This window comes from Bombus vosnesenskii, unplaced genomic scaffold (assembly GCF_011952255.1).
Source record: "Bombus vosnesenskii isolate JDL3184/JDL3185 unplaced genomic scaffold, Bvos_JDL3184-5_v1.1 scf7180000013295, whole genome shotgun sequence".
Lineage (NCBI taxonomy): Eukaryota > Metazoa > Arthropoda > Insecta > Hymenoptera > Apidae > Bombus > Bombus vosnesenskii.
In genome coordinates this window covers 8,560,535-8,581,051 of record NW_022882946.1, presented here as the reverse complement: position 1 = coordinate 8,581,051, position 20,517 = coordinate 8,560,535, and the positions used below count along the sequence as shown (strand labels likewise).

The 20,517-nt window shown below is 39.9% G+C and overlaps 2 protein-coding genes across 10 annotated transcripts in view; both read right to left on the bottom strand.

Annotated features, from left to right (window-relative positions):
* Nucleotides 1–488: 488 nt before the first annotated feature.
* Nucleotides 489–1,746, bottom strand: LOC117233334 (39S ribosomal protein L12, mitochondrial). The gene is made up of 4 exons (XM_033493531.1): nucleotides 1,586–1,746; nucleotides 1,091–1,331; nucleotides 875–1,003; nucleotides 489–795 (listed from the first exon to the last, which is right to left on the bottom strand). The coding sequence occupies exons 1-4, from the start codon at nucleotides 1,654–1,656 to the stop codon at nucleotides 679–681; spliced, it is 558 nt and encodes a 185-aa protein (XP_033349422.1). The 5' UTR covers nucleotides 1,657–1,746; the 3' UTR covers nucleotides 489–678.
* Nucleotides 1,747–2,405: 659 nt separating this feature from the next.
* Nucleotides 2,406–20,517, bottom strand: part of LOC117233185 (cytohesin-1) — a 60,280-nt gene continuing 42,168 nt past the window's right edge. For 6 of the 9 annotated variants that reach the window (XM_033493243.1, XM_033493247.1, XM_033493248.1 and 3 more), the window contains 5 exons: nucleotides 11,229–11,834; nucleotides 9,029–9,140; nucleotides 7,127–7,357; nucleotides 5,895–5,964; nucleotides 2,406–5,554 (listed from right to left, as the gene is read on the bottom strand). In XM_033493243.1, the coding sequence (XP_033349134.1) occupies nucleotides 5,467–5,554; nucleotides 5,895–5,964; nucleotides 7,127–7,357; nucleotides 9,029–9,140; nucleotides 11,229–11,834 (1,107 nt within the window). In that variant the 3' untranslated portion in view covers nucleotides 2,406–5,466. Of the gene's footprint in view, nucleotides 5,555–5,894; nucleotides 5,965–7,126; nucleotides 7,358–9,028; nucleotides 9,141–11,228; nucleotides 11,835–11,911; nucleotides 12,045–20,517 lie in introns of those variants that run through there. The other 3 variants (XM_033493244.1, XM_033493242.1, XM_033493249.1) reach the window with 2 other exon arrangements.

Sequence of the window (20,517 nt, the reverse complement as noted above, 5' to 3'; positions counted from 1 at the left end):
GTATTTTGTATTCTTCTGGCATTAACTGGTAATTAAAGAAAAGACGACTAGTTAGTTGATACGGTCCTTATTTTATCGATACGGCTTTTATCGCAGTGCCAGTTGTTCAATTCGCTGATTAGCTGAAATGCAGTACTTTGCATACGTATCAGCTTATTAACATACATGTGCTTTTAATTTAAACGAAGGACTTCGAATGAATATTGAAAATATGTTAGTTATTTGCAAATGTTCGAAGAAACAACTCTTATTAACGCGATTAAATTTTTTTAGTCGTTTTTTCCGATTTTATTAGAATTTGCAGAAATGGAAATTACGTTTATTTGAAAACATGCAATTGATAATATTAAATAAATGAATATTAAAATGCACAGTTTTTTATTTCACATTATGGTTTTCTGTACAATTCTAAATTATTTATATGATTAAAATTATTAAAATTTTTTATATAACAATAGTGTAAAGCATAATTTAAATGTACACTTAAATGTTAATCTTTACTTGTGAGATTTATTTATGAACAATGTACGCAAAAACATGGAAAATAAGTTGATAAAATGATAAAAATAGTGGAATTGTTTTATTTTTGTTTAATGGATCATTGTAAATGCTTACTTTATTATAAAATTCTATTAAATCCATAAAAGATGAATTTCCATATATATTTACATAAAGGAATTAAACAATTTCAACTGTAGCACCAACTTTGGTGACAATTTCCTTTATCTTTTCAGCCTCTTCTTTCGGGATATCAGATTTGATTGTAGCTGGTACACTCTCGACAAACTTTTTGGCCTGTATAGAAAAAAAATTACAAATTTTAATGAACTTGATAGGATTTTGTTGTACACAATATATAAGGCAAAAGAGTTACCTGAACAAGATTATAATCTGGTAATATGGCCTTTATCTCTTTTATTAGAGCAATCTTTTGTTTTTCATCAAAAGCAATAAGTTTAATAGTAAATGCAGTTTGAACCATTTGAGGTTCTTCACTCTCTTCCTGAAACAAGACAATTTTTATGCATATATGTATAAGTATATAATTTTTCTTAACTTTATGAAATTCTTATAATAGCAGCATATATACTTCTACTTTTGGTGCAGCACCAACAAAACCACCCATAGGCATTACAGGTGCATCTGGCAAGTTTAATCTTTTTTTAAGTAAGTCACTCAATTGAGCTACTTCTATAAGATTTAAGGAAACAATGTGATTAGCGATCATCTCTATTTTAGCATTAACTGATTCTTGCTGTGTAGAAACAGACTCAGACACAGAAGTTGTACTAGCTGTAGCAGCAGCTGCAACTTCTGATTGTTGAATAATACTAAAACATAAGAATTAAAATAAAATTAAGAGAGTGTGAATGATCATTTTCTAAAACTACAAAAACTACTATTGTAAAATAGACACATCATTTTTTACAATTCAACTTGTTTCATCATACTGTGTTACATCATTTTGATGTAATTATTCGGACTGTATTTTATATATTAAATAGTAGTTTAAAGATACCCAGAAAAGTGAGGTTATGCAATCACGTTTCACTAAATTGCATATTTTCAACATAATAATTCATACCATTTGTGAAATTGGCGAATTTGATGGATATTCCTTTGACAGCTAAATCGTAACGTATGCATTATATTCATTTTACAGTGGTTTATAAAACTAAAACTTTTTTCACATAAAAATAGCGAACAATGAGAATGAAAACGTTAAGAAATGATAAATGGATCAAACGTTTCACCACGACATCTAGGATCATTTTAGAGAATTTATAACGCCTGCAGTACCATTGATGATAAAAATGTTTTCGTTAGAAAATAGTAAAATAAAAGCCGATTTATAATAATTCGATAGTTGTATTAAAACGCATTAAAATATTACTGTTTAAAAAGCTCAGATTTTCAGTTTACTTAATAGTTCGTAAATAAAAAATAACTTCACTTAATAGTTTCAAAAACGAACATTAATTTATGCAGTCGGGACGTATTTAAACTAGGAAATGTTAAGAATATAACATGTTCTGCACAAAATCACTGTTTCAACAGTTGCAGAAGTATAAGATTCTATATTTTCCTTCGCAAACTATTCTATTCTATACGTTACTTGTAATTTCACATTATACTGAATCGATAACGTTGCATGCGACAAGAAAATGATATGGGGGGTCAGGTGAACCCCAAACATGGTTCACGACAAAGCATTGAATATCGCGTGTAGTTTGTGCCTCGTCGGTCATAATACATACGTACATTATATTTTTGATTGGACATTAAAAACATTAAAACTATCGGAAATATATAATCGTATATTTAGTTAAAAAGGTACAAAAAAGACTTTCCAATCTTTAAATTTATTTATTTTAAATAAAGATAGTTGTCTACGAGATTTTTTACGAAATGGAAATATTTATTAATTACGTTTAAATTAATACATATAAGATCGTAAATACAGTACACAGATCAGTATGAATACATAACAATTATCGAGTGAAAATAATATACAACGAAATATACAATTCTGCACTGTAAAATACAGTTTTCTTTATACAATTCTTAGATTGAATAAATCACTTTACTAATACACAAGTTTTATTACTTGCAAGTGTGCATCATTTTTATCACTTGACGAGTTCTTCATCAAGAAACAAAATTTGTGCTCTCTTATTTTCGAATTCAATCAATCGTTTTGATTAGAGTATTTTAGACTAAATTATAACTTTACACATTGTTCGGGTTGATTTTTCTTTTCTTTTTATCACTTTATTTCTTATGAAAAAATTTCTCGTAAGTCGTATCGTTAGTCTTTTTAAAATAGGTATTCGAACAATTCTACATCTCTGCACATCAGCGTGTTATTTCAATAACTTGGTGTAGTAGTAAATGTAATTAATCAATTTTTCCCCAAATAAAGTACAAATTATATTACATCAACCTACAAACAATTCTTCAAGGAAACATGATATGAAGGATGTGAACACGTTAAGCAATTCTCCTAAACTAACTTTACACAACTCCTTAACAATGTGTGACCAGTTTTTTTACATCTATCGTTACTGTAGCATTACGGAAGGAAGGAATCATCGACGTTGTTGGATAAATATTACAGACGAATAATGATCAACGTGGTGTCCCTCGAATTGTTTGTATAATGTGGTTGCAGGCAGTTGAAGAAAGGAAAGAAAAAAGAGAAAATAGTCTGTACAAAGATGATTCAAGGACGGGTCGGTAACCACGAATCAATTGTCTGTCCATTAGTCGAATAGAAATAGTGCGTTTCTTCGAAAACTACAATTGGGTACAAATTACTGTCTCGCAGAACAGTTATACATCCTACCATGAGTAGCGTGACGTTAAAAAACTTATATCCTATTAGTCTTGGCCCTATATAATTACTTCTGCGTTTCATTATTTAATGTATGTATAATAAGGCTTCTTCGATGTCTGACTCTCTCGTATGTAGCAAGAAAAAAAAAAGAGAACATAATTAATCCTGGAGTTCTATTACATACTCCTTGCATATGACGGATTAATTGTTACGACTAGCTTGAACAAGATCTCAAAGGCACCCGCATCTTTGCCTTTCCTTTTTATCTTCTTGTCTTTCCTCTATGTATTGGTACGATTATGATTTAAGCTCGCTAGGTAATCGCTAAGATGGACCTACGTTTAGAAATTGCGACACGAAGACGGATCGGTACGATTTCTTAAACTAGAATCGGAGAACAATAGCGAGTAGTGTAAAATCTGCTTCGGCAACTACTTAATTACAAATAAACATTTGAACATTTGAACATTTGAACATTTGAAATGCGCTATTTCCTGTAAAAAGGGCTCGATAAGTAGAAAGAGCTTGACTAGTGACAATCGATACACTTTGTAATATAAAAAAGGTTGCGGTTATCTACAAAAATCATTACCAAATGTATTCGAAAAATCTATCGTGATATATTTTTCTTTGCCTAAATCATTTAAAAATGAAAAAGCAGGAAGAATAACCTAGACGAATAAGTTATTTTAACGCATAATAACAAATCTATGGATTTCGTAGATAACGCGGATCCACGCTTCTGTAAATTAAGCTTATATTTCAGTTTTTTGTTGCGAGAATTTAAATACTGTCAGGATGCAGGCTCTTAATTGGATCTTATCAAGTTACTATTTAACTTTCGCGTACTATCATAACTATTATATTGCGATATATATAATGCACAAAGTTACGCGCCTCGTGCGTAATATGTATATTTATATATATGTATATATTTATATTTATATATATATAATTCAAACGAAAAAAAACGCAAATCGTTCTAGCCTACTGTCACGTAATTGGCTAACATGCCATACTTACAAACTGTACGACAATGTACAGTTTAAGATGATTTCTGGCATATCGAGGAAACGTTTTGAACTAGTCTTATCTATACACTTTTCATTCTTCTCTCAAATAAATACACAACTATCACATTAATGCACGCGTCTTACCAATTCGTTCTCGCGTTTATAATTGTTCGTTTATAATTGTTTGTAAAGTCTTTGTTCCATTACACTTCCTAATCACCTTCGGTTGGAGGTAAAGAACCTCCGGTTCTTCTTCTTCCTTGCAAAGAACGCGAAACGGCATTGTCACGCGCGAAGGTTCCGTATAAAATAAATATTTTACGCATATTTGGATTGCTCGAAGCAATATCGAGCTTCGGTAATTCTCTAAAGCTGCCAGAAAATAAGAAAGATTTCACTCTTTCCAAAATTGTCTCTTCTTTGTTCTGGACGAATCTATCATCCCATCGATCGATAAGCTACACGCGTCATATTCTTCTATCAACTTTCCCAAACATTCCGCCGAAGCTTCCCTCAGAACATCTTTTACCTATCTTTTTGCGAATTCTACGAAAAGAAAAAGTAGTCTTCTCGCGTCTAATTCGAACTTGTCCAGCACCGTCGACGAGATCGTTGGATGTGTATACGGTTTACTACCTTCAAAGTTACTACAGCTTTCAACGTCTCTCTCTCTCTCTCTCTCTCTCTCTCCCTCTCTCTCTCTCTCTCTCTCTCCCTCTCTCTCTCTCTCTCTCTCTCTCTACTCGTTCATCTTTTAGGGAAACGTTTCGTGTCTATCGTCGAAATCTGTTTAAATAATACACATCTAGGCCCCTAAAACGCAGCGTAAATTCTTATACAAAACATAATGTCGAACGATCCTCAATCAATAGCATCGTTTTCCCCTTCCTTTCGTATTTGTCCCTGTGTCTTGCGTGTCGCTTAAACTACGTTGACGAACATTCATCAACAGGTGAAGCGAACATCTGTATATCTTCTGCTAGATCAGCGCAGTCGGATGGACCTCCGTACAGATTAGTTTGATTGTATTTCACGATCCTGATAGGAACGTAGGCTCGTGAATAGACAGTCTTGTGTCTCGCCAGGCTTCTCTAGAAGCTGTGTCCATGGTAAAGTTTAACTCTTCGAATGTACATTTGTCTTTTGCGCCTTCTTTTTCCTGGCTGCAAGCATGTCGTAGAAGGGATTGTGCGATATGCTTTGCCTAGAATTGAAAAAATTGCGAATTATAGAAGCGAATTTGGATTGCATTACGAGCGAAAGATACGTTTTAAGCGATAGTAGAAATATTTGAATTTATTAAATCACTGATAAAATTAATTGCGATATTTGTGTAAAAGTTGTTTGTGCTTAAAAACTTTTAATAACAAAAAAGAGGAAGAATCGTGTTACAAACCCTCGACCATTAAAAGCGTAAATTATATAAACTCAAACCGTCCACAATTTTCAGTAAAAGATTCACGGAAGCGTTAAATAAGCAGCACTAACCTCAGTCAGAAATGGAAGTCTTCTTTGAATTATTCACAGAATGAATAACAACTTACCGCACGCATTTGATCCATTCTTCTTTCTCTTCGTCCGTGGCCGCAGACATTCTGTACACGGTGTGTTTGCCTGTAAAGAGCAAAGAACAACAGTTACAATTCCGGTGTAATTACTGCGAGCACGACGACGTGCTATGAAAAAAAAGGGCTGCGTTAAATGGCAACGCAACACGCATAGGATTCGATCGTTTCACACGAGAAAGACGTTTTGCCCGACCGATACTTGAATTCTTTATCCTTCGTGCTCTATTAATTCCCTGGCTCTTCCAGGTTTTAATTTAGAGAAGCCAACGTGCGTTTAAAATTGCATTTTTTTCTCCAAGTGATCATTTCGTTCCTACGCTGAAATTACGCATGAGAAAAGGCAGCGTAATGCTTTTGATACGTAATTTAAAAAAAACAATGTGCATTCGCTTAGCTGATTCTCTTAATGGTTCCCACGCGTAGGATAATCATTAACCCATTATAAGAACCAAAGTCACGTCAACGCATCAACGTTTCATTTATAATTATATTCTTGACCAATTGATTACATCGAAGTCATATAATTCGTGCCGTAATACTGCGTTTACAACTTGCGACTTTCACGCGTTATTTCGCCTCTTCTGCCTCGACAGATTGACTCTCGTTCAGATAAGCGAAATTGCTTAAATTCAGGTGACTTGACCGGTCAACGCCGTTAGCCGCGCTGGAAACACTCGTTCCCGGCCGATCACGAAAGTTAAGTAGCAGTGGTCACGGAAGCGGTCTAGGATGGGTGACCGCTCCGTGAGGCGTTGACGAAGAGGAGACGCGCCGAAGCCATTTTTCGCCCTTGGAGTTTTGGGCCAATTCAATAGTCAGGAAATATTAGGACTGGCTAGAACAGAGAACGCGTGAAGGGGGTGCAACTGAAGTTAATTTATAAAAGTGGTTGCTGGAGCACCCCTGTCATACGCGTTGGATGGTCATCGTGGAGTCTTAGTTGGTAAGAGTCCGACACTACTCTGCTGTTACGCAATTACTGCAACAGCGGAGTGTCCATGAGGATTTCTCCACGTACAAAAAAAAAAAAAGGTAACTTGACCGAGCTGATCGAAGTTTCAACAATCTACGATTGTTAAAAGTGTCCAAGTATAGCATAGCGCAGGCTCGAGTAATTAAACGCGCTGATAGCCGTAATCGAGTGGATTGGGTGGTAGGTCACGGCACCGATCAATTAAGGCTTTCATCTAGGATCCCCGGTTAGGTACCTTCGACAACTTTTCCCTCGCTGTCCGTCTTGCACGCTTTGATGAACTCGGAGCCAGCGGCGTATAGCTCGAAGCAATGCGGCTTGTGCCGATCCTGCACCTCTCTGACCTGAATGTTTTCCAGCGGAATGATGCCTCGTGGCTCCTTGTCGGTCGTGTACTCGAAGTAATACAGACAGTTGTCGTTTAATATGAACCACCGTCTCTTCCAGCTCTTGTAGCGTCCGCCTGAAACAACCATCAACGATTTAAAAGCTAACGATCGATGCACAACTATAATTGCGTTATTTACCTGCTGTCTCCGTCAGGGCAGCAGAGGGACAAAGCGATACGATATAAGAAAAGTACAGACACTTTGACGGGTTTTTCGTCTCGTTGTCGTCGGGGAATGCTTCCGGACCAACGATTCCCAAACGTATTTCCCATTTTTCGTTCTTCCTCAAATCTTGCATGAACGTAATACACGTAATTACGAGGCAGGCAACGTCCGTCAATTTGTAAATTCTATTTTTGCGTTTCAGCGCGACTGAACATAGAATGCCAGCAGTCACGCGTCGTATCTCGAATCACCGCCAGTATCTTTGGAATGCTTGGGCATAATGGTGAAAATATTCGAGTCGCCCGACCGAGGCTTTCGACCTCTGTGGCCGGACAGTTTGGGAAACGCTGTTCCAGGATGTTCTCACTCGTCCCTGTAACCCTTTGCAGCGACAACCTTATCGTCTCATCTGGTTTCGATTGTACACGGAGAGTGGGCTGTTCTCGATCGCGAATCGATCGTTTGATTATGGCTGGTTATTAACGATCGATTCCTTGTACGGATGTATCGAGCGAGTATTTTTGTCCGTCCCGTAGGCCTTTGAATACCCGCATACATCGTGGAAACCATCCGGATCGCTTTACGCGCCATGGGTGGCGTGTACTTGCGGAACTACGTTGGCAATAGAGAACGCGTTAGCTCGAACAACGATCTTGGGAATTTAGAGGATTCAACGGTTTAGATTGATATAAAATATTTACCATGTAGATTAATATAAAATAATAACGAAAATTTCTAAGACCAGAAAGTTACGTACAATGTGAAATGTAAAAAGTATTCTCAGTGGTTGAGAAGTTCGTTAAGTCCTGCACCTGTGATTACTTTGCAACAAGAAACGTATCTTTTACGACATCAATCAGTACGGATCATTACTTTACTTGTATTTACTTTACTTTACTGTGTCGAAAGCTACAAGCTCTACGTGAACAAAAAAGCAGACAGGTCTACTTAACCCTCCGTAGGTAAACGTATTTTTCATACCTCGTAAGCAAACTGCTCCAGGCATTAAGAAAATCTAAGAAACATCTCCAGTCTGTGTTATCTATCTATGGAATATCGTACGCTAAGCCAAATGTACGAAACTTCGTGGATCGCTAATCCAATTTACCTACAGAGGATTACCTAAAGAAAAGGAACAAGTTACTTTCACTATACACAGCCTCTTTTAACATTCCTCGATTTTTAGAATCACTTTCCGTTTTAGGCGAAAATTACTATTTTACTATTTATGCAATCTTCTCTCGATTACTCTTCTCTACTTGTATACCGGAGAAAAAGCTTTCTCCCTGTTGCAAAGAAAGGTCGATGGAAAATTTGTTAAAAAAAAAATCCGCCGCTGTAAAGGGTTAACATCCTCATGCACTCGTAACATTCCCCGGAAGAAAGGGGATCGCATGCAAGCCGGGATACATTCGCAACATTATTCGATCAACAATGGCTCGAGCAGCGTTCTTTCTTCGTCCTTCTCTCAGCCACGCAAAAGACGTTTTCTCGTTTCAATTCATACCGGGTGAAGGGGAGAAGGGAAACGTCAGAAGGGTCAAAAGTCGAATTGCACGTTACACAGTCTACGAAAGAATTACCTTGCTTCCAGAGCCAGCCTTCCTTGTCAGGGTTGAAGAACGTGTGCATCAGATCGTTCCCGTCGTCTTCCGGTATCTTGAACGGTTCCGTCTTTATACTTTCGTATAAGCTCTGCAAAAGTAACGTACTGCTTTTAAAATACCAATACGATCTTTGCGAGTAAATCATTTGGTTATTCGAAATCAAGAGATATGATCTCGTATCTCTCATTGCCGTTTCAAAATTCGGATAATTCGGTGCGATGGAATCGCTTGTCTCGACGGTACGCAACGAGGAAGATACTAGAGGAAATTCGAGTTTCTGCGAGCCAAACGTGTCGTCAGTGGAAATTCTAGTTTTCCTAAACGTCTCTCGCAACCGTAAGGAAACACTTACTGCGAACATTATACAAAAAGGATTCGACGTTATAATATTATAAGTACAAATCGATTTACTCCAGACGATGCAAATAGCAAAAGAGACTATCTCGCTGAGAAGAGAAAAGGAAGCTACTCGTTTCATTTTTTACAAAACTTCAACCATTATCCACTTTAACCATTATCGCCAAAGCATAAATTAGAACTATAACGTTTATTCTCCGTTTATATGGCACGAAAGAAAATCAACGATGTACTGGACAGGGGCAGTATCGGCATTCCATTCTGCTCGTCGAAGACGATACATAAAATCGATGATATCCTGCAACTGGTAAATCTATGCTTACATAAGAGCAGCTGCATATGATCGCCAGTCTAGAATCGTTTTCGATCCGGCAACGCGTCGATTAGACGAGGTGAGACGAGGTGAAACGCAACGCGCCACTTTGCATAAATCTACCATTAAGAAATCACCGCAACGGACTTCCCCGTTAGTCAGTAGGTTCATTCTAATAACTGCGATCCGCCGGTTGTGAGGCGACTTGTAAAGCGCGCCAATTGCTTTATATCCTGGCCATGGATCACGCGGATGGAAACACGCGTGCATCACGACATAACACGAACGAAAGGTCGGCCACTGCACGCGAATGACGTACGTCCTTTGTTGCACACGCTATTGCGTTATTTATCGTGTTTGTTAAGACCCACTTGCCTCCTTCTCCACCGATCCTCGGCTCGTTTATTCAATTTGGAATTTTTGCACCAGTTCGTCTAACATTTAATGCCAATCGTCCGATATTCATTGGAATATAAGTCGATTAAATCCTAGTCGTATGGAATTTGGATTATCGAACTCCGTGTAGATACTCCGAGCGGACGACTGAATCGATCGGTCAAGCGAGAATCTACGCGTGACGCAAACGTTTGCCAGGAATTTACCAGAAATTTCTGATTAATACGCTTTACGTCATCGGAAACGGGAACGGGAATAAACGCAGAATGTTTCAATAACTCGGTTAAACCGCAAACAATATCGTAAAGATTGCTTCCTCATCTATAGAACTGATTAAAGTCAACCGAAGCAATATACAAGTCTCATCTGGAAACACGATCCAACTCGATATTCCGAACGATATTCTAATGGCACGTGCAGCATTTTAGAAAAACGACAAATTGGAATTTCATAGCGCCCTATCTTTGAATTACGTCGAACGTGCACCGATTATTATCGATGATTTAGTATAGCGATCTAATTTCGACGTGTGTATCGCCTTTATTTATTTGCGGTGATAGAGCTCCATCTAATCATTACGGTTGCCCACACGTAATAAAATCGTTGCACCAACAGCGCTGCCCTAATTGCAGGAAATCTTTCGTGTATGTTTTCGCGGCACGGCTTGCGGAACAAGGAGAATTTGCATTTTTCGCGAAACACGAATATCGGGCGAAAATTGTAACGCGAAACGTGAAACTGCGAGTCCAGGTGGGAACGAGATTAAATCTCGAGGCACATACGCGAAAAGTAAAGCGAACCAAGATCGAATTAACCTTCGGAACTTTCACATTTTCATCGTCGCTCGAGGTTCGTACGATTACGCTGTAACGAACAACGAAGAGAAATAATGGAGCATTCTAGAAAATATCCAAAAATGTCCCCCGTCGATAGTCTGTAAATTATCGTTAAACATAGATCGCATGACTTTATTTATCGTCGTACGAGCAAAAAGATCTGGCTGCGATCTGACGTTGTAGGCTAGCTATACACGATTCGAGGAACGGTTCCCATAGAGAGACAAATGACACAGGAAGCGCAGATAAAGCGAGAGCGAGCTTTTGCACTCACCACAAGGAGTTCTCGAGGTAGGTCGCCGCCATTGTTGATGCCACGGTTCATGGAAATGAACTGTTCCACGCTGGGCTTATCCTTGACGCTCGGATTGTGCAGCGACGTGTTCAACATAATGATGGCGAAGCTAAGCACGTAACAGGTGTCCGTGTTGGTGAATATGTTCGGGTTCAACTGGCAGTACCTTTGCGCGAAACACTCCATCATCCGGTCGATCTTCTGCGCCTCACCGGGTAATCTGAACGACCAGAGGAACTGTCGAAGAGCTTGTACCAGGATCAGGTCTGTAAAATCGTGCAGTTCGACGAACGCTCGCAACACCCTCTCGTTGAAGTCGTGTCGTTCGCCCAGGTAGTCGCCGATCGCGGTTTTGTTCAGGCCCTCGCCCTTGTAAAGGAACTGGGCGACGTCCTCGGGCGTCGGGGCCAGCAGATTGTGCTCGATCAGGTACTCGATTCCCTTCTTAGGGTCCATGTTGAACTTCTTACGGCCGATAGACGTCTGTTTCGCCTTGTTCGACGGCTTGGTCTCGTCGGCCGCGAGACCACCGCCCTCCATCGCTTCCATCTCGGCCACCACTTCGCCCAGCTCATCTTTCAGTTGCTGCAACAGAAACGGACGGGTCAGCGAAACGTGCACGACAACGGCTTCCTCGTTCTCGCGAGCGAATCTCCACTCACGCTTCCATCTACCCTTGAATCGTCCTCTTCGTCCCGAATCGAACGATCGGTGTAACGCGATTTGCCAGGGGGAAGGTTCGAATCGAACGTGCCGTTTCGAGGTTCTAAGGTTGCTTCGCGGATCGAAGGTTTAACCTGTCTCCGCTTTCATTTGATTAATGTTGCGTGTAATGCCAGGTAGATCGAGTATCGCTCGAATTAGTCGCCACGACGAGCGAAACATTTGCTCGGCGAAGCTTTTCCTGTGGACGTCGAGGATATAGGGACGAATGAAGTTTGGAAGTAACTCAATCTGCTGGGACAGATTGCCCGGAAACGAAAGATCCCGAAGAACCTGGTACATATGTACATCGTGTAGGAAAGTTGCAAAGGAGGTCAAGAAATCCGATAGAATCGAACGCAACTGCGACTTACAGTTACGGTTGATTTCTTCGTGTATCTTTACTTGTAGCGATACTTTTAACATCAAATTCCAACGACAATTTGTTCCACCATTATTCGAGGCTCTTTCAAACGATCGGCCGTTTAACCGCATTGCAGCAAATAGTAATATCGCGTTAAGATTCGATGCGAGAAACACCGTAGGATTTCGTAAAATCGACCAAGTTTCTACGGTTCTAAGTTCGTTCTTGCCTGATGCTCCTTCGATTTTTTGCGCCTTACTACTTCCATCCTCCTCCTTCACTGTCGTCCCTTTATAAAAATCATCGCTACGGACGCACCCCATGTTTGAAGGAAGTCCTTCAGCCGACATGGTCTCGTCTTTCCGATTTAGATAAGCAAAGAACTTTCCTAGGGTGAATACCGGGAGGGAAGCGTCACGAGTGTCACACCGGTATCTGTCTCGCCCACGTAGCGTTCGAGCTACCGTCTACGGTTTTATCATTACGGAATTAATCACAAATAAGACGCTGAGTTTCGCGTTTCAAGGTTTAGGATTAAAATTGCAGGAAATACCAGTTTCCCTGATCTCGCTATGTAGGATTTACTACCGTTTCGCTATCTTCTGTACAATTTTGAAGAAGGAGAGGATACGAATATCGCAGGAGAGAAACATGACAAGTACATTTTTGGTGATTTTCTGCTTTCAGATGTCGCACGCAACAATCGTGCAACCTTCTTTTTCGAGGTTTGTAAACGCCAAGCAGTTCACCAGCGATCGCAAGTACCATTACGCGGACTTCCTGCCGAGTGTCTGACTCTACCAGTCGTTTGCAATTTCCTTCTGCGGTATTTCCCGCTGTACGCGCCGGATTTGGAGGGCATGCCGCGGATTCCGGTGTCCTTTTTTGTTTCCTTCTTCGAGCTGCTAAACTACGTCGAAATCATCGAAAGTGCTCGACCAACCAAGCAGTAGTTTTGCTTATTGTTAGTTAGATACGTCCGTATCGTTGCGAAAGAAGCGAAAAATCGTTCGACCGTTGCACCGTAATTGGCTCGACTTTATCGACTTTTATCAACGAATAGGTTGCAAAACAGCTTAACTTTCAAAAGAATACAAGATCGATCGAATGTGTTACGAGAACTTGCTCCCCTTTCCCATTTTCTTTCCCCACCGACGTTTGAATTGGATAGAAATACGTGTCAATTTCTTCTACTTAATTACCCATCGAACACGATGCAACGATCTTCCGTGGCAGAAAATAATTCCACGCCGAAGCTGCAGCGTTGCCGGAAAATCACAATTACGAAAATCAAGGCGAAACACAATCTCTTGTAACGTTGAACAAAAAGGAGGAAAAAGAGAAGAAGCCGCGATGTGTGTACGTAGTATGACAATGGAACGAGCGTACATTTTCATTCGTCGAGGTGAACAAGAGAAAAAATTGAAACGAGAAACGTTGGAATAATATTTCCACGGTGTCGTACGCGAACGCGTGTCTCACGGTTATGTTTTGACCCGGCCGCCTCCCAGAATGCACCACCTCCGACTTTAATACGGGATCAGACACTTCCGGAAAAACGCAGTCACGTCTCTTAATTACGATATCGTGTCGAGGAAACTTCGATATCTGTCGGTTCGGTTTCATTTATCCACCCAGAAGTTTTTTATCTTTGCGAATTTTGCCTGCCCATCCAATGCCTGTTTTGTTAGGATGATCATCTTTGCCCGGTATATCTTGAATCCTTGAATCTGATAAGTTTTTCGATAAAGAACTTATGTAAATAATTGATCAGAGTTGCGGATATATTTTCAAGCTGAATATTTGTGTTTCGATAAGTACAAGCGGACACGAGATCTTACGATCTTATGGCAATTTCCATGCGAGATTCGTTAGGAGAAGTGAAATAGATGAGTTCTTTGTAGATGATCAAAATAGGTTTTAAATGAAGACATTAGCGTGATTGAGCGTGCGCGTCTTGGAAAATGGCTTGAGGCGTCACGATCTTGCCAAGTATCTTCTCAACTGCATCAAAATTTAATATCGTCGCAGTAGGGTGAGTCACGAATGCCGACCAATTATGAATACGTTGGAAAAACGAAATTTTTACGACGACCGAAGTTCACGTATAAATCTTTAGTATGGAGTTTCAAATTACTCTTAATTACTCGTGCAACTGATCAGCGCGGTATAGAAATTTTATCTGAGAAGATCGCGCGTAGAAAACATTAATATAAAATTCTGAATGCAATTCTCCCGCGAAATACTCTATTCATTGAATTCTTGCTCGCGGTACGCTCACCCCTTGTAAGTTTTTAATTAACAACAGACTCGAACGAGTAACAATCCCGGGGATTTTATTAAACAAACGATTCTCCTTTTGCTCTCGCGTCCGCGGATTCATTCCGCTCAAACAATGAGCATCTCTGACAGCCATCGAGAACAAATCTTCCGGTTTTTCCGTTTTGAAAGAACCGTGAAAACTTTTCGAAAAAGCATGATTTTTTTGTTATAAAAAAAGAAGACGGAGAAATGAAGGGGAAGAAAAAGTTGCCCTTTCGTACGGCAGAAAGATAAATTCTGCTTAATTACCGACAAAAGGATATCCGGCCTAATTAATGTTCGGGGTCGGCTTTCTTTCTCGCGAGAACCGCGCGATATTTCTCGAATGCTTAAGCGAGGAAATTATTCAACGATCTCGCTCTCTGCCCTCCTCCATTGAATTGTTAACCCGATTTCCAGAAATTGTCAAACTAATTGAGCGCGAATCTTTATTCGCGGAGCCATGAAAATTCCTCTTTCTTCTTCTTTTTTCCGCGATAACTTTCGATTCACGATCATGAAACGAATCGAAAGGAATTCTGCGATATTGTCTTCCGTTCTGCTGGTAATTGCGTGCTAAGGTATAACAAGCCGTCTGTCGGCTTTAATTGCGCGTGTTTATAATATAATGTATTACTTAATAAGGTGGGTGCATCGAACTGGCGAATTAACTTTTTCCGTTAGCCGCCGCTTGAAACGTCTGGTTATCGCTGTGTAACTTTGCTAAGAGAAAGTAACTCGTTGAGTAAGTTATTTGTTACAGTGATATGTGCACAGAAGAGGAAACAAGGATTGCCTTTTTACAAATGCTAATCGGATTTTTGAGTGCTTCGAAAGATTCTATCTCTATACTTTCGACTACATCGTAAGGAATTTTCCAACGTGATACGATTGAACGAGAGACACGATGACTCAAACCGAAAACTCGAATAATGGTTTAGAAAACGTTACTAAACTCGATGACTAAGAAAGAATTCTTCGCTCGAAAATAACCTACGATATTTTATGATGTATTTTCACTGTCTATCGCAAAGACTATACGCACATAATACGCAAAATATGCCTGTTGAACAGACGTCTGTTTAGACTCTATTTCTTCAGTCGTGTTTGTAAAACTACGATTTCACGCGAATATCAACAGACTACTAAATAATACAAAAATAGTATAGTTGCTTATACAAACGTATCGATTTCTGCTTACTGAAATCATTTCGACGTAAGTATACTGTACATAGAGGCATCCATTTTAATATCAAATATTAGTCGCAAATATGATAAATCCGAAATATGAAACAATAAATTGAGTAATAACGGAGGAAAACAACGAGCGCGCTGTTTGCTCGGAATAATAGAAACGGGGGAAAGAGAATTCGTCGGGGATCAGAATCCGGGGCCGGAGTAAATTTTCCACTTCCTTTCAGCCAGCTCGTCCAAAAGCTGTTTATCGAGGCCCTACGCCCAAGGAAGTACAGTTTATTTTTAACCGGATACATTCACGACGCGTTCCACGCGCTTACGAGCGCGTCAACGTCCGTTTTGTTGCGGGACACTTGTCAATGAAAGCCTGACATCGAAATTTCGTTAGCGGAGGAATGATACAACGGAAGCTTGTTTGTGCTTATAAAATATGAAGCAGACGCTTCAAATAATTCAATGGTCACGTTTCTAGACAAATATCGAGAGTCAAACGAAAAGAAGAGATATTACAATCGAATTAGAGAAGAAAAATATTCTTGAAAATTCTTTTGGATCTGTTCGATGGAACGTTACTCGTGCACCGTTCAGGCTTACGTAAGTCGAATGTAAAACAATGGATAATATGAGTTGTTGAGAAAAGCTACTAATGTTGGGAAAAATGAAGAAGAGACTACGTTACGCGACGAATGTCGAATGCGATGGTGTTAACGGAAGACCCTGAAGAGCAAACGGCTTCGGATAGGTATAATTATTTACTTGATATCCTTAGAGATCTTCGACCTGTGTCGCGATGCAATCGGGTCAGACTCGATACCTATGTCTGGAAGAGAGCAAACGCGTTTTCATATGTTCGAATAGATTTCTAAGAAAACAGTGCAATTTCGTCGCGAAGAATTTAATTGAACGCCGAAACGTCGAATTGTTAAACGTTATTTTAACGTCGAAACAAAACAGTCTGGTCTAAACCAGAGCTATTGAATTTTTGTCCCAGAGCAATCATAATAGTTAGACTTTTAAATAACCAGCTAAACGTACGAAAATTAACCCAAGAGACATACAATTGCCTCGTCTAAATAGATAATCTTTCATCTACCATAAACAGTCTCTATTAATTCTGTAGAAAAGTCTCATATACGTGTCGCGTCTTACGACGACCTAAATGATATTAGACTACTTTAATCACGATTACATTCGCCCTTATCAATTACAATCGGCCAATTCACACAATTCCCCCGCAATATAATCCTGCATCGAAACAATGATTCCAATATTTTTCGCAGAGTTGTTCATCGTGTAGACGTGGAAGCTCGATCAAAGAAAGCAGAGAATCGTATGAAAAGGAGAAGGAAACGCGAGAGACTTTCGCGTTGAAAAGAGCGAGGGACAATCGGTCGCTTTCCGGTAGACTGTAGAGCGTTCGATATCCATCCTCTCTGTCTCGACGAAGATTAAACCTTGGTCGGTTTGGTCGCGAAATGACGAGTGAAGAGTATCGAAGGCTTTGTCGGGAATGGAAGGATGGAAGAAAAAATCGATGGATACGTGCAAACGACGCGGTGGTTCGCGCGATATCCTGGCGATCTTCGCCAGTGTCGCCCTGGAAAACGACGCGAACACGCGATCGTAAAATATTTATTCTGCCCGTCGTGGAAAACGATACAAACCGTCGTAATGCATTTCACGTTCGAATATTCCGAGTAGTTAAATCGTTTGTTCAACTGCTATCTTATTTTACTTTATTTTGTTCTTTTTTTTTTTACTGATTTCCAACACGAAAACAAGTCATCAATTTTTTGTAGCAAGTATTTACTCATTTTTCTTTTTTTTTTTTAAAGTTTAGAGTAATTTAGGTAATCCGTTTTTTAGCCTGTTTTTATCCGTTTATTCGCCTTTGATCGTAATACATATCTCACGATTGTTTACAATTTTTTATCACCGCCGTGATTTCATATATTATTATATCCAAAATTTCGAATCGATCAATTGGAAACGACATTTACACGTTCTACGATGTCAAAGATTGACGTGTACTAGTTCATCGTTTTAATATTTAGCCGATAGAACGAGCTCGACATCAATTATTCCTTGAAACGTCGCATCTCGTAAACTATAACATCCTATGTTCGTTATTCGTTAATGTCCACGATGGCTATGTGCAACTTACAATTTCACAACAAACGTAATCTAAAATGTTAACGTAATTATAGCCGCATAGCTCGCAAACTTATTGCATTAACACCACCGCTAATTATATCGAGCAGGAAGATAAAACGCGCGATGTTATTTCGTGTCAATCCCGTCATTCGAAGCGTTAGACATTAGACAAATTTGATGAGAGAGAGAAAACCTAGGAAGAAACATTGTTTGAACGCGAAAGGTAACTGTGCAAAGGTGAACAGCAGGAGTTGTGTACACGATACACCCTCCTGGAGGCAGCCAGCCCTCGGTAATATCGAAAAGAGGTGGGAAGAGGTCGGAGACGTTGTCCTGAGTACACCGACCGTATTAAGCGCGTTTTACGCCGCTCTACTTGTTATTCAGGTTCCACGATCGGCAGTTCGTTCGCAGGGAAAAAGAAATTTCACCGCGTCGCTCCGAGGCATGTCTTTTATTTTTACCACGACCACTTTGAAGAAACTAAAAATACGACTATCACTGAAATCACCCGGTAAATTGACCCTTTTTTCGGAAGTTATTGGTTAACTCGAGTCAAGTTTAAAAACATTTAAACAAAAAAAAAAAAAAGAAGAAGAAAGTTTAAAATTTTGTAGATGTTAGATCGTTCTAGATAGATTTGATTATCTAAAAAGAATGCTATGATTCTAAATAAGGGATATATCATCTACGTTTACCCGGAGGGCGTTGTACAGTTAAGCTACCCTTGTGATGTTTACTGGCGGAAAAGAAACCCTCAAGCTGACCTATCTTCATGGTAGGCTTTAACTATACGGAAAGGGTTAATAAGGGTACGTAAGGATTACGGACAGAAAAACAAGTATTTCGAATCTTAAATTTTTGACTAGAAAATATCTGTCGCGTAAAAAGTATACGTCGCGTAATGGTAAATTTCTATTTAAAAAATTGTCCGCAAATAATTCTTTCATTAAATTTCCTGCTGTTACTTACAACAACCATAGTTCACGATAGTTCCAAAAATGACTGCCGGAACTACTATTGGTGAAGGGTGAAACGAGTAAAGGGTGAAACGATGAATATCGAGGTGTATCAGGGACTTAAAGCGCGAAAACATTGACGTAGAAACGCGACCGGCTGCCTCGGTCGTTAAGCCATTGCTACGTCTGCGGAAGGTGTGGCCCTTTTCCTATAGATAGGCTGATCGGAGGGGCGATAATGTCCCAGAGGGAAGGTAGAAGAACTTCACCCTCCTATACAGAGACCAGCCCTTTTGACTTGGTCTGAAATTTCTGCAACGCCACACCAAACTAATCGTATTTCCAACTGTCTTCGTGCTCGCTCTTAACGCCAACTCTTTTTCCGCCCAGTTCACCGTTCTAGATTTAGACGAATTAAGTTTACTTTTCCTTTTCTTCGAGAATAAGAATCGCGATGCAAGAGTTAATTAGTAACAATAACATTTCTATCTCGCCTAACGTTTTCACTTCACACAAATGGTGTTTTTTTAATTGCTTCGTATTACAGAAGCACAATCTTCTAATTACTCTGCAACATCAATAGTAATCATGGGTGATCTTCAATTTAACAGAAAATTTATTCGACGAATTGCAAATAGTCGATAGAAAAAGAAAGGACGCGTCGCTACAAAGAAACTTTTTTCTTTCCACAAGTAAACTGATCGTTTAAGGGAGTTTTCCAAAACAAATATTTCGTTAACAAAACAGGCAATCGAATTGTTCGTTTGAAGTTCAACGAAACCCTATCAATCTCCAATCCTCAATATCAAACGGAAACTTGCCCCAAGACCTATCACGCATCTAAAATCCTACTATGCAGGACAACCAGCAACCACCCTGTACGACAAACCTTTGGCTTGAACAAACGAAAGACAGGCAAACTTCTGCCAAGTTTGTACTCTTGCGCACATCGCGTTAAAGAGGCGATCGCGTTACTCCTTGACAACATCGCAAATCTTCAGAGACCCAGTCCGCTTCGTCTTCGACCCTCTTGTGAAACGGTTGTTCGAGGGGAAAAAACGAAGAAATTAGGAGCGAGAAAGAAAAAAGAATATAAGAAGAAGGAGACGAAGAAGAGATTGGTTCGCATCAGCGACGCAGAACTCTTTGCTCGTGGCAGTATAGCCAGGAAAAAAGGCAGGGAGACCGGAAGTGGGCTCTCGTTGTCTTCGATGGACCTCGTTAACGGGCGGTCGCGGCGATATAGCGCGAGTCACGGACAATAACGTTGGTCGTCTGTGCCGGCACAGAGTGGTATTGTCTGTTATGCAGCCGTGTTTCTTTTGTCCGTTCTCGGCTCCGCATCCGGCCACGACGCGGCCCCGTCCTTCCACGCCATCTTCTCGTCGATGCGTGAGAAAACATGCGTGACTCTCTCTCGCGGTATCTGTTGTATACACCGAGCGCAGACCAGACGCGAAAATGCCAACCGTCTGCAGCTTCGATGCTTCTGTGCCGGTAAAATCGATCGTCCTTCCGATTCGACCTTGAGTAACATCGACTCAAGGGCGTAAGCGCGCGCGACTCAATGAAGCGGCCACTGGATTCGACG

Coding starts and splice junctions, on each gene's coding strand:
- LOC117233334 (XM_033493531.1), bottom strand. CDS start 1,656: ATGAATATAATGCATACGTTACGATTTAGCTGTCAAAGGAATATCCAT. Junction 1,332..1,585: donor ATTCGCCAATTTCACAAATG/GTATGAATTATT, acceptor CTTATGTTTTAG/TATTATTCAACAATCAGAAG. Junction 1,004..1,090: donor GTGCTGCACCAAAAGTAGAA/GTATATATGCTG, acceptor GTCTTGTTTCAG/GAAGAGAGTGAAGAACCTCA.